The sequence below is a fragment of the Nicotiana sylvestris genome, chromosome 2 (assembly GCF_000393655.2).
Source record: "Nicotiana sylvestris chromosome 2, ASM39365v2, whole genome shotgun sequence".
NCBI lineage: Eukaryota > Viridiplantae > Streptophyta > Magnoliopsida > Solanales > Solanaceae > Nicotiana > Nicotiana sylvestris.
This window is the reverse complement of record NC_091058.1, coordinates 60,618,137-60,631,202: the sequence shown is the minus strand read 5'-3', so window position 1 is coordinate 60,631,202 and position 13,066 is coordinate 60,618,137. Positions and strand designations below refer to the sequence as shown.

Below are 13,066 nucleotides of genomic sequence, written 5' to 3'. Positions count from 1 at the left end.
GATAGAAACATTTTAAAACTTGTCAAGTATTGATAGAAACTTGCATACTGCTTTTTCACCAAGCTTTGAACACATACTATACCAATAACTTGAGATCTTCCTGCTTCCAAGCGAAACTTAGCTCACTAGTCAAGAGTGAATCCCACCCAAATCAAAAATTAAAAACAAAAAAAAAACCAGTAACCAATGATAAGGAATATCATTGGTGTTTCCTACATATATGATTACTTAAATTGATGGTTACTGAGATGGTAAGCCCTCTGGCAAAATTATACTTATTCACTAAGTCTATCTTCTACTTCTTGTTCAAAGCAAGTGCTAAGTCCCTGAGCTCCTCAAAGGCTTGCATAGTTTCTGCATCAAATCCTCCCGCAAACTGTACCAATGAAGACAAGATAAACTAAGATATGACATTTTGAACAACTTGTAAAAAGACCAGTGCAGTCCACCAATCCATTCTTCATCAGTAGTAATCTTGGTTATCAATTGCTATACATAGAGTTCATCCCTTTTAAGTACTCCTATTTCTCTTTGTTGCAGAATTAGCAATCTTCTGATGAATTCGGAAGGGAGAAAGTGAAAGATCATGGTAGGAGAAAATGTAAAGCCAGTATTTACTACGATTACAACACAAACCTGATGAATTCGGAAGGCAAATCTCACTCCTTGGAGTAGCATGTAGTCCATAGAAGTGTCTTTATCTAATGGTCCCTTTGACTGAAGCTCCGCAGCTACCCTCTTCATGTACATCTTGGCCAACTTCACTGAGCCAAACTTAATCTGCATAATTTCTTTTAAAACTAAGTCTACAGCAAAATGACAACTACACATATTGACAAGAAAAAAAGTATTGAACATTCTATAAAGGAGGACATGCACATATGCAAGAAAGGTCACTGCACAAATATGAGCAACTACAATATTGAAATGTTGGACGTTCAAAATGGCGCAAAAGAATGTAGTATAAGATAATCTGCAATCTTGAAACTTGTCATCTGTCCCATATCATCATATAAGACACTTACAAGATCTAGGAGGCAGAAAATCACTTGTCATATTCCCCTAAAGTTTGGATTCCCTTCTATGGTGAACCATATACAATGCCTTAAACAGTTCAGCAACCTAATTGATAATGGTTATATCTTATCGGCTACTCAAATCAAGCTCTATCACCATTTGAATACCTAAATCTACCCAAGACTGTGTATTTGGAAACAGCAAGAAACGAACAATGAAATAGCCGAACCTTGCTTAGTATCCCATTATCAAGCATCCAGTCTGCGGGGATTTTGAACTCTTTGCAATGACGCATCAATGAGTCTCTTGTTCGATGAAGGTTATAGACACTACGCTCCATCCTGTGATTTGAAGATAAAATTTGAACCAGATAAAAAAATCAGTATTAAACTTTCCAGGCAGAAAGACAAGGAGCAAAACATAACATATCTGACATTACAAACAAAGCTTGAGGTCTTACTTCTCTGACAAAGAAACCATCTTCTTTAGTGCAATATCACATGGCAATTGAGGATCGTCCTTGTAACTTGAAACTTCGTTCTCCAACTTCTTAAGATCTTTATATCCAAAAGCTGCCTCCCTTAGTGTATCTGCTTTTCTCTCGGGCCAGTCGAAGTGCTTTAGCACTGCCCTTTCGTCCACCTTCAAAACAGCGCAAGCGTAATGATCAAAATTTAGCAGTAAATTATAAGCTGCACCTCCAACTTAATATATGACATGTATCAGATAAAGCACCTCAATATTGGCCGAATTTTCTTGGAACTGCCATTTAAGTACACTGGATTCAGTTCGTAAATGATTACTGAATTGGATGTCACTAAAGTGAAATAAACTAGGACCGAAACGGGACTCTTCTAAGATTCTTTTCTTCATTTTCAATTGAATGATCCTAAGTTTTTTCCAAAATGAGACAATAGAAACCGTATCTTCATTGTTAGAGTCAATAAAGATTTCAAAATGTATTCTCACCAGAAAGCAAAGTTCATCATCTAGCCATTTCACAAAAGCAACTATGTCTTCAATATCCGCAAAAACTGCATGGTTGACCTCTGCTATCAGGGAATTCACAAATTCTGCTTGGGTCTCCACGTCTTCCTTTATCTACAAGTGGAACAATAACATGCAATCAGGAGAAAAATAAAGTCCAGAGACTGAAATGGAAAATATTTGGGAAAAATCCAAATAGTTCCTCATATATGGATCATATAAATGGTTAAGGAGGACAAGGAAAGTGTTCTGGGACATCTTGAGTCATTATAGTGCAATTTAGTGATCATTGATATTGACAATAATAGTATGATAAGAGCAGGCAGAAAGAACTCACAGCCAGCAAATAAGATGATCTGTTCTCAATTTCGCCGATCATGCTACTACGAACGTCTGCAACACTTGAGGGATCACATGCTCCTCCATTTAATGAATCCTTCCTAGAATCTCTCTTCATTAATGAATGATAAAACTCTACTACTTGAGGAGCTCTCTGCACCGTGCCCGTTGTAGTTTTTGCCACGAGTTTTGGAGGAGGTGGCGGAGGAGGGGGAGGTGGTGGAGGAACAGGAACTTGAACACAATTTTCTCCTTCTGTTGCACTTAAAGCAACAGATGAAGGCCTTGGAGGAGGATTAGGAATTCGCAAGACACGTTTCTCAACCACCTCCAAAGGGTTGGTGGTTAATTTATGTTGGGAAACAAGAGGCTCAATCTCCTTCTCCACTTCCTTGGAACACATAAAACCATCAGATTGTCTTCTCTTATTACTATATATCAAGTCCTCTAGATAAAATTTTGATCCACTTATCGAGTGCCTGCGAGTAGAACTTTGTGTATCCTCCCAACTATGATTAATGGTATTATCTGGGCTATCAACTAGTTGCATATCTTCATCGGTAATAGGCCATTTCTTTAGCTTCTTAACAAGGCTTAACCTCCTAGCGCTGCTACTATATTTTGAGTCCTCATCACTATGATCATAAGACAAGCAAAGTGATTCCCTACTTTTCTCACTGCCTTGAGGACTACAAGTCTTATCACAAGTCGTGGACGAGCAATTGCGCAATTCTTCACGCAAACATGAGTTCACCCACCTTAAGTAGGCAAGCTCCTCAACCTCATTCAATCTATTCATTTGAAGACCCTCAACTTGTTTGCAAAGGTTTTCATTTGTGTGTCTCAACAAAGAAGCCTCTGCTTTAATATTCTCAATTGTTTCCCCCTAATAAGAATAAAATGAAACAAAGAGAAACAAGATATAATCAAGCCAACCAATTTCAATTGTTGTACAAATTCATTTTTTCCTGCACTATGCATGAAAATACAAGATAAAGTTTGAACCACATTTTTCAGTATTTCACTAACAAACTACTAGAGAAAACTATGCATGAAAGACATCTATGGCCACTTTATCAAGGTTTTGCAAGTTCAAGATTTCAAAACTGAAATGAAAACTGAATAATTTTATAGACAAAGCAGTCAAAGTACCTCAGAAAGCCTACAAGCAATATCTCTTTTCTGAAGCTGGAGCTCCTTATTCAAGCGCCTCAACTCCACAACCTCCATTTCCAAACTAGTCACACTTTTGAATTCTTCCCTATTGGATATCTCATCTTGCCTCTCTAGAGCAGCACTCAAAGAAACTAGTTGATCAGTAAGCCTTGCCTTTTCACATTCCAGCAATTCAACTTTCTTCACAAAGCTATCAATCTCACTCTTCTTCAACTCCAGTTCCCTCCCGAGCTCGACAACTTTTGGACTCCTCTTGAATTCTGATAACTCTGCCTGCAACTTCAATTCCCTTCCCTTTGATTCTTGTAACAAGCTCCTCAAATGATCAATTTCATTGAATAGATCACGCGAACCAGAAGATTTAGCCCTTTGGATATTAACTGTTTGAGGATGAACTTGAGTGGAAGTGGCTGAACATGACAAGTCTCCCATTAAAGACCTCTTCACCCTTGACTGAGAAAGCCCAGAAGAGTTCTTTTGGTTCGAGTTTTCGTTGACAGAAAGTGGCTCTTTCCTTGCATGAATTGTGGTATGTAACTTAGATTTTTTATCCCCTGAGAAACCTCTCACAATATGAGAACCCCATGAAGATCTCACCTTTGATAGATTACTACTATTCCCTTTTGCATTGCTATTATTACTACTACCCTTCGGTGCCTTATTTTGATCACCAAATTTTGAAGCTTTCACTCTATTCTCAGATGATTTTTCCTCCCCCATTCTGAATAACTATAAAGATTCCACCCCCTTATACTCAAAACCCTGAATAACTTAATTATGGGTTTCTTTAGTTTGAAGCTCAAAACTAAAACTTTTCCACTGCATATTAACTTTGGAAAATGAAGGATTTATATGGGTTTTCTCAGAAAAGTAACTAGACCATAATGTGGAGCTCAAAATTAAAACTTTTCCACCATATATTCAGCTCTAGAAACTCAATTCGATATGTGTAAAACCTCAAAAAGTTCAAGAGTTTCCCATTATATAAAGCTTTTGGATAAGCTGAAGAATTAAATGGGTTTCACTAAAAATTCAATTTTGACTACTCTAAAAACCTACAAAAATTAAATCTTTTCACTATGAGTATTTATTGTCTTTTGATCGTCCAAAGAAGACGCTCCTCTTTGATGACTTTTGAAGAGACAAATCATTAGTTAAAGAGAGCTGAAAATGGTGGAAGAAAAGGCTCACACTTTGAGGATTCACTACACTATGCTTGGGAGAGAAAAAAAGGGAGGATTGTCGCAGCTTTAATGGCCGTTTGAATTTTGAAATTTGAATTTGTTTTTTTCCTTTTTTCTTTTATTTCCCCCAGAGATTTGCATGTATTGATAGTAAATATAATTGATCTTAGCCGTCGATTTTAGTTGGTCCCACCGGCTTGCGTTGGGAACGGTTGAGATTTCCAACATAGAAAAAGGTTCTGCAACGGTCGACTCCCGCGCTTGACCTTATACGTAAGCCAGTTCAAACTATTAAATGCAAAGGTCAAATTTAGCTTCAAAAGAATCTCACTTTAGCAACATATCACGTATGTCATTCATTTTTAGCATAACTTCAAGTGATATATTAAAACAACCCAGTATGGAGAGGGCAGAATATACGTAAACCTTATCTCTCATGGGTAGAAATGTTGTTTCCGAAAGACCCTCGGCTCAAGAAGACGAAAATAAAAAATAGATTAGTGACAACAACAAGAGCCAGAAAAATAATATCAACATCGTAAAAGACAGAAAATAGATGGAAAAATAATACCAATAACCAGTTATAATGCCATAGAACTATGGGGGAAAAATTAAAAAAACGAAAATAGTGTGGAAACTACATAAACCACTAACATCCCAAGCGAAACACTATAAGTGTAGCCCCGCATCCGATACAAAGTAGAGAATTGCTCGACTCCCTCCTAATTAGGGGTGTCAATGGATATTCGAAAACCGACTAAACCGACCGAACCGTACCGCACCGAACCGATTTTTAGGTTTCTTTTTAAGAAATCGTAGGTTTTTATATAAATATATAACCGCACCAATAATTAGGGTAATTTTTTTATTTTATAAAAATAAACCGAAAAAATACTGAACCGTACCGAATAAATTTTACATGTAGAAAATATATTTATTTAGTAAGTTTAAAAATAATAATGCATTAAATTTTCTTTGAGCCTTGGAATTATGAAAACTATTACAAGCCAACAAGTAATTAAACTCAAAATACTAATTCCTAAAACCTATTATGCTACTTCTACTTAAACTAAGTTATTTCAAGTATCTTTATTAGCAAGACACAAAGTATTCTAGCGATTATGAGTAGCAAACTACAATGTATTGAATATGTTTCCTGTCATATAATTTAGATTTGTCTTTTTAAATATTTAATCTTCTATAGACTTTATTCTTGAGTCCCAACTTGGTATATCTATCAACTCGTGTAATTAATATTTTCTTTGCCTTTGTTTGATTTCTTTTACGCTGTTGTAGAATAGTTGATGGATCTATACTCTAGCCATACTTTTTTTTTAATTCATCACCCTTTAAACAGTAAAAATGTCTAGAGAGTTTTGCTAAGTCCTATAAAAGAACGTATGTTATTGTAATTCTACTTCTACTGGTAAATTTTACATGATATTAAAAAAATACCGAAAATTAACTGAACCGTACCGATACCGAAGAGAAACTGACATGATTGGGATGGTTTCGAAAAGTCTAATTTTAGTTATACATAATAGAATAACCGAAAAATTGGTATGGTACAAATTTTATAAAATAACTGGCCGAACCGAACCATTGACACCCTACTCCTAATAACCTATAATCCTAATGCTCGACCTCCACGCCTTCCTATCAAGAGCGATGTCTTTGGAAATCTGAAGTCGCGCCATGTTTTGCCTCATCACCTCACCCCAATACTTCTTAGGTCGCGCTCTACCTCTCCTCATACCTGCCAATGACAATTGCTCACACCTCCTAACCGGTGCATCTAAGCTTCTCCTCCATATGTGACCATCTAACCCTCGCTTCCTACAGTTGTCGTCCGTGGGAGCCACGTCTACCTTCTCCTGAATATCTTCATTCCTAATCTTATCCAGCCTAGTGTGCTCACACATCCATCTCAACACCCTCATTTCTGCTACTTTCATCTTTTGGATATGAGAATTATTGGCTGCCCAACACTTAGCTACAACATGGTCGGTCTAACCACCGCTCTATAAAACTTGCCCTTAAGTTTCGGTGGCACTTTTTTGTCATACAGGACTCCGGATGCCAACCTTCATTTCACCCATCCACTCCTATATGTCGCGTGACATCCTCGTCTATCTCCCAATCCCCCTGAGGTAATTGACCCAAAGTACTTGAAACTTCCCCCGACACATCGTTGAACTTGCACTCCAAATATTCTTTCTTAGTCCTACTCAACTTGAAACCTTTAGACACAAGGGTCTATCTCCAAATCTCTAGTCTCTCGTTAATGTCGCATCGCATCTCATCAATCAGAACTATATAATCAGCGAACAATATACACCATGACACATCCCCTTGAATATGGTATAGTGCATCCATCGCCAGGGCAAAAAAGAATGGGTTGAATGCAAACCCTTGGTGCAACCTTACAACAACCGAAAAGTGCTCCGAGTCACCTTCCATAGTCTTAACCCAAGTCTTACCCACCCTAATGTAAGAACTTCAAGTGATATATTGATCATTTTAAATTGCAACTTAATGTTACATATAAAGAAAAAAAAAGTTTAAATTTACCTATAAACTTTACAAAATTAGTCAACTATGTTCCTCTTATATTATTTTTTATATTTATCCATAGAGGAAGCGGTGACTAAAAGAGCTTCCAACACCTCTTTCCCTCTCTCTCCCTCTATCTTTCATTGTATTGTGAATCACCCGTGCACTAGAAGAATCAAACATGACAAGCATAAGTTTTATTTATAAAAAATTAAATAGGGAAGTGGAACGGTGAAAGTAAATAATAGTTCCAATGGAAAAGGGCCAAAAATGCCCTTAATATATTGAAAATGGCTCAAAAATGCCCCTTATCTACCTTTTGGTCCAAAAATGCTACTAACGTTTTCTTTAGTATCAAAATTGCCCCTTGAACTAACGTTTGACTTATTGGATGTGTAGGCCCTTTTTAAAATCCATGTGGCACTGTCAAGTTGGTTAACATTGAGGAATAAAATTAATAAGACCCAACCCATAAACTCGACCTACATATTCTGGTACCCATATTTTTATTAGACCCAATATCCTTCATCTTCATCTTCATCTTCATCTTCATCTTCCTTTCTTTTTTACCATAAAAGACATCACTATGTCTGATACGAATTGAGCCCAGATTAGCAAGAATCCTATCCAAGCAAACCTTATATGAATAAAACAAGCAGTAGGTCCTCAAAAATAGAAAAAATTAGATCGGCCTCACTAATTATCATCTCTTACAAAACAAGTGCACTATCTGTTTCTTCGTTTTCTTTGCTTCTTTAATTAATTAGCTAGTATAATAATCTGAAATGCTTTACTTGTGCTGTCAATGTCAGCGAAGTAGAAGCATTATTTGATCCTATACAAGAAATTGAGTTGCTTCATCACCAAAGATGAGATGACCCATAAGGTATCTAATCTGAATATAGAATGGCCATCAGAAAGCTATCTTTTAACCTTAATTTGTTGTCTCTATCCCTGGAATTTCAAGTTAATTGCCGAATAGCAGCTGTTACTGATTTCCATGGGAAGAACTCTTACTGACACTTTTATTAATTTTAATCCTCAATGTTAACCAATTGGGCAGTGCCACGTGGATTTAAAAAAGGGCCCACACATCCAATAAGTCAAACGTTAGTTCAAGGGGCAATTTTGATACTAAAGAAAATGTTAGTGACATTTTTGGACCAAAAGGTGGATTAGGGGCATTTTTGAGCCATTTCTAATAGGTTAGGGGAATTTTTGGCCCTTTTCCGTAGTTCCAAATATGATGATTATATTCTTGTATACCGCTACTGAAAATTTTAAACACAAGCCTGCCAAAAAAAATAATAATGGAAACCAATCATCAGAAGATTGAGCACTTAATTAGATACTTTACTTAATAAAATTGAAAAAATCACAATTTCAAAAACATAAATCTATTTTCTCCATGCTATGAGTGTTGTCCTCCACCTTCTATCACTCACAAATCACTATTCACTCTATTTTTTTTTTTTATTATAGTAGATGTGTTTAAAATTGAGTCATAATGTGGAATATTTAGCATACTTTATCCAAAAGTTTATTAAAAAAATCAATAATTAATTTTCGAATACACATTACATAGTATATGCATCAAGTTCCATATTCAGAATACCTTTTGGATAAAGGAGCGCTAGCTATCATTAAATAAAAAAGGTCATAGTTATAAATGTCTTAAATCACTTATACTTAAGAGTCAAAACTCTTTGTTGAGGAAATGACAAAAATATTCTCTTATTTTTGGGTTGGGTCTAAAATAGTCCCTTAAGTATACTTTTGGCAATCTTAATCGTCTAAGTTTGTCAAAAGCAAGCACTTCTAGTTTTCGTCAAATAGTTAACAAATTGTAGTTGTTAAATTTATTTGCGAGAGAAAAAATTAACTGGTCCAATCTTTGTAGTTTCTATTAAATTTGGTATATTTTGGGTGCTTGATACATTTTTTCTAAGATGTAGTGTTTGCCGAGTATTTTTTTTTATCTATCCATAGTGCCAAATACAATTATTGTTGATGCAGTTGATAAGGTTTAATGACATTTTCCTGAAGTTGATGATTAAACAATCCCCCACCCCCACCCCACAATTTGCCATAAATTTAAGAGCTAGAATTTGTAAATATTTAAGGAGATTAACTAAAAAGGCTATTTCAATAAGACAATGACCACGACCAATATGTCCCAAATCCCAGATACAGATTTGGATCTACACATCCCTCCAAAGTCACCAGACATCACCACTCTAGCTAACTCGGAGGGAGAAATATACAAAACACCCTCATTCAAAGAAAAACTTCTAGCCCATGAATCAATGGCAGACCCCAATCAAATGCAACTTGATACTCCCATATCCCACTTGCAGCACGAAATCCTACCTCCGGCAATGGACACTATGGGCATCATAGACCCAACCAAATACATCATCAAACATATCAAAGAAATCAATCTCACTGAAGAGGATCGAAATCAAATGTACACCCTATGAAAATACTCTCTTATCAATGAATTTACAAAGTCTTAAAAAAGATGAACAAATTTACAAATAGAACTATTAATAACGAATTAGATATTATTCTCACTTTACAATGAGAAAGAAACACTTATAAATTTATAATCACAAGATGGAATAAACAATCAAAGTAGAACAATATATCTACTTTATGCCAAACGGATAAGAATATGAATAAAAATGGTAGTAGAAAATATTACAAAAATGACTTATTGCTTCTAATATTTCTCATTTCAAAGCTACACTTTCATTTTTAAAAAATGCTACACTTTGGCTATTGTGCCTAGATTAATGTCTTTTTAGTTTCTTCCCAATTGACTAATTAAATATACTGTCTGAATTTCTTGGAACAAACTTTACAATTCATGTCAAACATTAAGATACGATGATAGAGCTTTCATTCTATTTTTCTAGCAAGATCACTGCCAGTCTTTTTATGATCTCTGTAAGATTTATTATGAATGAAAATTTAAAAAATGAGAATTTTGAGAAAAGAAATTAGAGTGTTGGAAAGACACGTATTTATGTCACTCATTTGAAGGAACTTATGAGTAATGAACGTTAGAAGAAAGTAGAATTTAGACAAAGAAATAAGAAATATAAAAACTGAAAAGTGTTAAACATAAATGCATAATAAATCTATTCCTTAGGAAATGTAAGATAGACGCTTCGTTAGCTTCCAACTAAGTAACTTGCAAAGAGTAGCATTTTAGTACTCATGTGTACAATAAAGCAAGATTTTTCATTTGCCATAACAACAAAGCTAATAAGCAAAAACGAAGAGAATATTGGTTAAGAATTTGTTAACTAAAGATGAAGTAGGAGCAAAGGAGAAAAATTATGCATTCAGCTTAGGCTAAGCATTAAACCACCCAGGTAGTATATAAAGCAATTTGAATTGTATCTTCTACATTCTTATGTACTGATCTTTTGCGGTAGAATTGAGATGAAAAGTATCCAATAAAAGAAGTTAGCATCTTCCATATCCCATACAAACGACAAACTTGTATATTTTAAAATAAAAAAATGAAACAAATATTTTCCCACTCCAAAATCAAGTTCCAAAAATAAGATATTCTACTATGAATTGAATTGACCCACATAAATTAATCAATTTATTCAATTTTTACTCTATTATACTCGTATATTCTATAAATTATCATCAAAATATTAAATCACTTGTTCAATAACCACATCTTCAAATCTTCGAGTAAAATTCTCTTTTTTCCTTTACATTAGATCATTAAATAATTTAATCATAATGTCAAAGAGAAAACTGAATTATAAATTCAAGGTTTTATGAAAACAAAGATGTTACAAACTTGAAATAAAAAAATACAAACAAAAGGAATATATTTGCTTAATTACCTTGAGATTTGCTGAGTGAGAGGATTAAACTTATTATGTTATCGACAATAAAAAGTGAAGATAAAAAAACCATTGCATAAATCTATCTTAACTCGATACTTTTAGAAGAAAATTACAACTCAATGCTTCAACTTATATAAGGCATAATCCAACAATGACAAAATCAAAGACCGTTAAACATTTTGGAACACGGTTATTACTTCGATCTTGGCCTTATCTTTCAGCACTTCCTTTGATACATTACTCTTAAAAATTACACTTGTATGAAATATTCTCACCAGTTGATGAAGTGCATTTGGCTGACTGGCACCGAAGGCCATCTTTAAAATATGTGTGCACTATTTTCACATCCATCTTTACCCTATTTCAGTAAGATCCATATCTCTTTGCCTTACGTAGAATTTACCGGTCTCTCCAATTCTGCAAACGTCTCGGAATATGCTTTGTTGAAGGGAATAAGTGACTGGATTTCTCATTTCATAGTTCATATATACTTCATAGGCAACAATATTTTTCAATCAATGTAGGAAGTGTACAAGAATATACTGAACATTTTTCACTTATGAGCAACTGTATTTAAAAAAGCTTTCACACATGGAATGCATAAAGGCATGAAAAGAAAAAGTAACATTTGGAATGACAAGGGCGTTCAACAGTAACGGTTGGCATGATATAAATGCAATAAACTTGCAGTTTCAATTTCCTTAAATGATGGGACTTTTGGATTTTTTTTAAACATATTCACAACCAAAAATATAGAGAAAAATCAGAAAATTGAGAAAAAAAAAAAATGAGAATCCAAGATTGTGAGAGGTACCACATCATATTTTTATTGCCCAGCTTTATATTTTATATGGATTGATAGGAAAAAGAATCGTGTACCACTACTTAAAAAGACAAAATCTCCCAACTATGGAGCCCACAAAATCTTTTCCACTAATTGATTTGATACATGACTATTTCATCATAAAATTCACTAAAGAAGAAAATATGATGAAAGCTCTGCAAAACGGACCATGGTTCATCAACAATTATTTCTTATCTATTCGTCAATAAGAGCTAAACTTTGTGGCGGAGAAGGCAAAGCAAGTGCACACAGCAGTATGGGTGTGCCTACCCCAACTTCCTACGGAATTCTATGATGGTATAATACTAAAGATTGGAAATTTCATAGGAAAACTGCTCAATATCGATGCATGCACTAGCGCTATCCTGCGTGGCAGATATGCGAGATTATGCATCGAACTTCCTATGGACAAACCGATTCTACCATGCATATTAATAGGCTCACATCTACAGCTATTAACATATTAAAGAAGCAATTTTCTCTGTAAAAAGTGTGGTCACTTGGGACATATAGATCAATCTTGCCACCAGGACTAGATCACTTCACATATACGCAAGAACACATCGAGGACTTATGTCGACCTCAACCGCCATCAGAATGTCAGTGGCAAATAGTGAACTTCCATAAAAAAAGAAATCAAGGTAGGATAAAATCAACGAAAAATCAAACAAATCATCCTGCCAAAAGCCAGGTAACAATATTGTAGTAAAGATTTATGAAGCAGCCTTAGGTAAATACTTTAATACTCAAAATCTTTACTACAAAGAAAAAATTCATGATCCCCTCAATCCCCCAGAAACACAAATTCTAACACAATCCAATTATTACTTCCTTAAATAATACTCAACCCCCTAAAAAGATGGAAGAAAATACCTCTATCCCCACACACAATAAATTCTCTAATCTAATGGACTATGAGTCCAGCTCTCACAACTCTGACACCCAAACAGCTAATGCTAGAGACAAACATTCCCTCTCTCAAACCCCTTCGATAACTCCAAAGATGTTCCGCTCCTCAACAAAACTAGCCACTACAACCATAACACGTGGCAACCCTTTAACATGCACTAATATAAATCCTAAAACACTAT

At 34.9% G+C, this 13,066-nt stretch overlaps 1 protein-coding gene across 1 annotated transcript; it reads right to left on the bottom strand.

The window, feature by feature from the left end:
• LOC104240934 (protein CHUP1, chloroplastic-like) lies at nucleotides 1–4,738 on the bottom strand. Its single transcript, XM_009795838.2, has 7 exons — nucleotides 3,496–4,738; nucleotides 2,342–3,229; nucleotides 1,987–2,118; nucleotides 1,478–1,659; nucleotides 1,247–1,358; nucleotides 637–780; nucleotides 1–376 (listed from the first exon to the last, which is right to left on the bottom strand). The coding sequence occupies exons 1-7, from the start codon at nucleotides 4,237–4,239 to the stop codon at nucleotides 296–298; spliced, it is 2,283 nt and encodes a 760-aa protein (XP_009794140.1). The 5' UTR covers nucleotides 4,240–4,738; the 3' UTR covers nucleotides 1–295.
• Nucleotides 4,739–13,066: the final 8,328 nt, after the last annotated feature.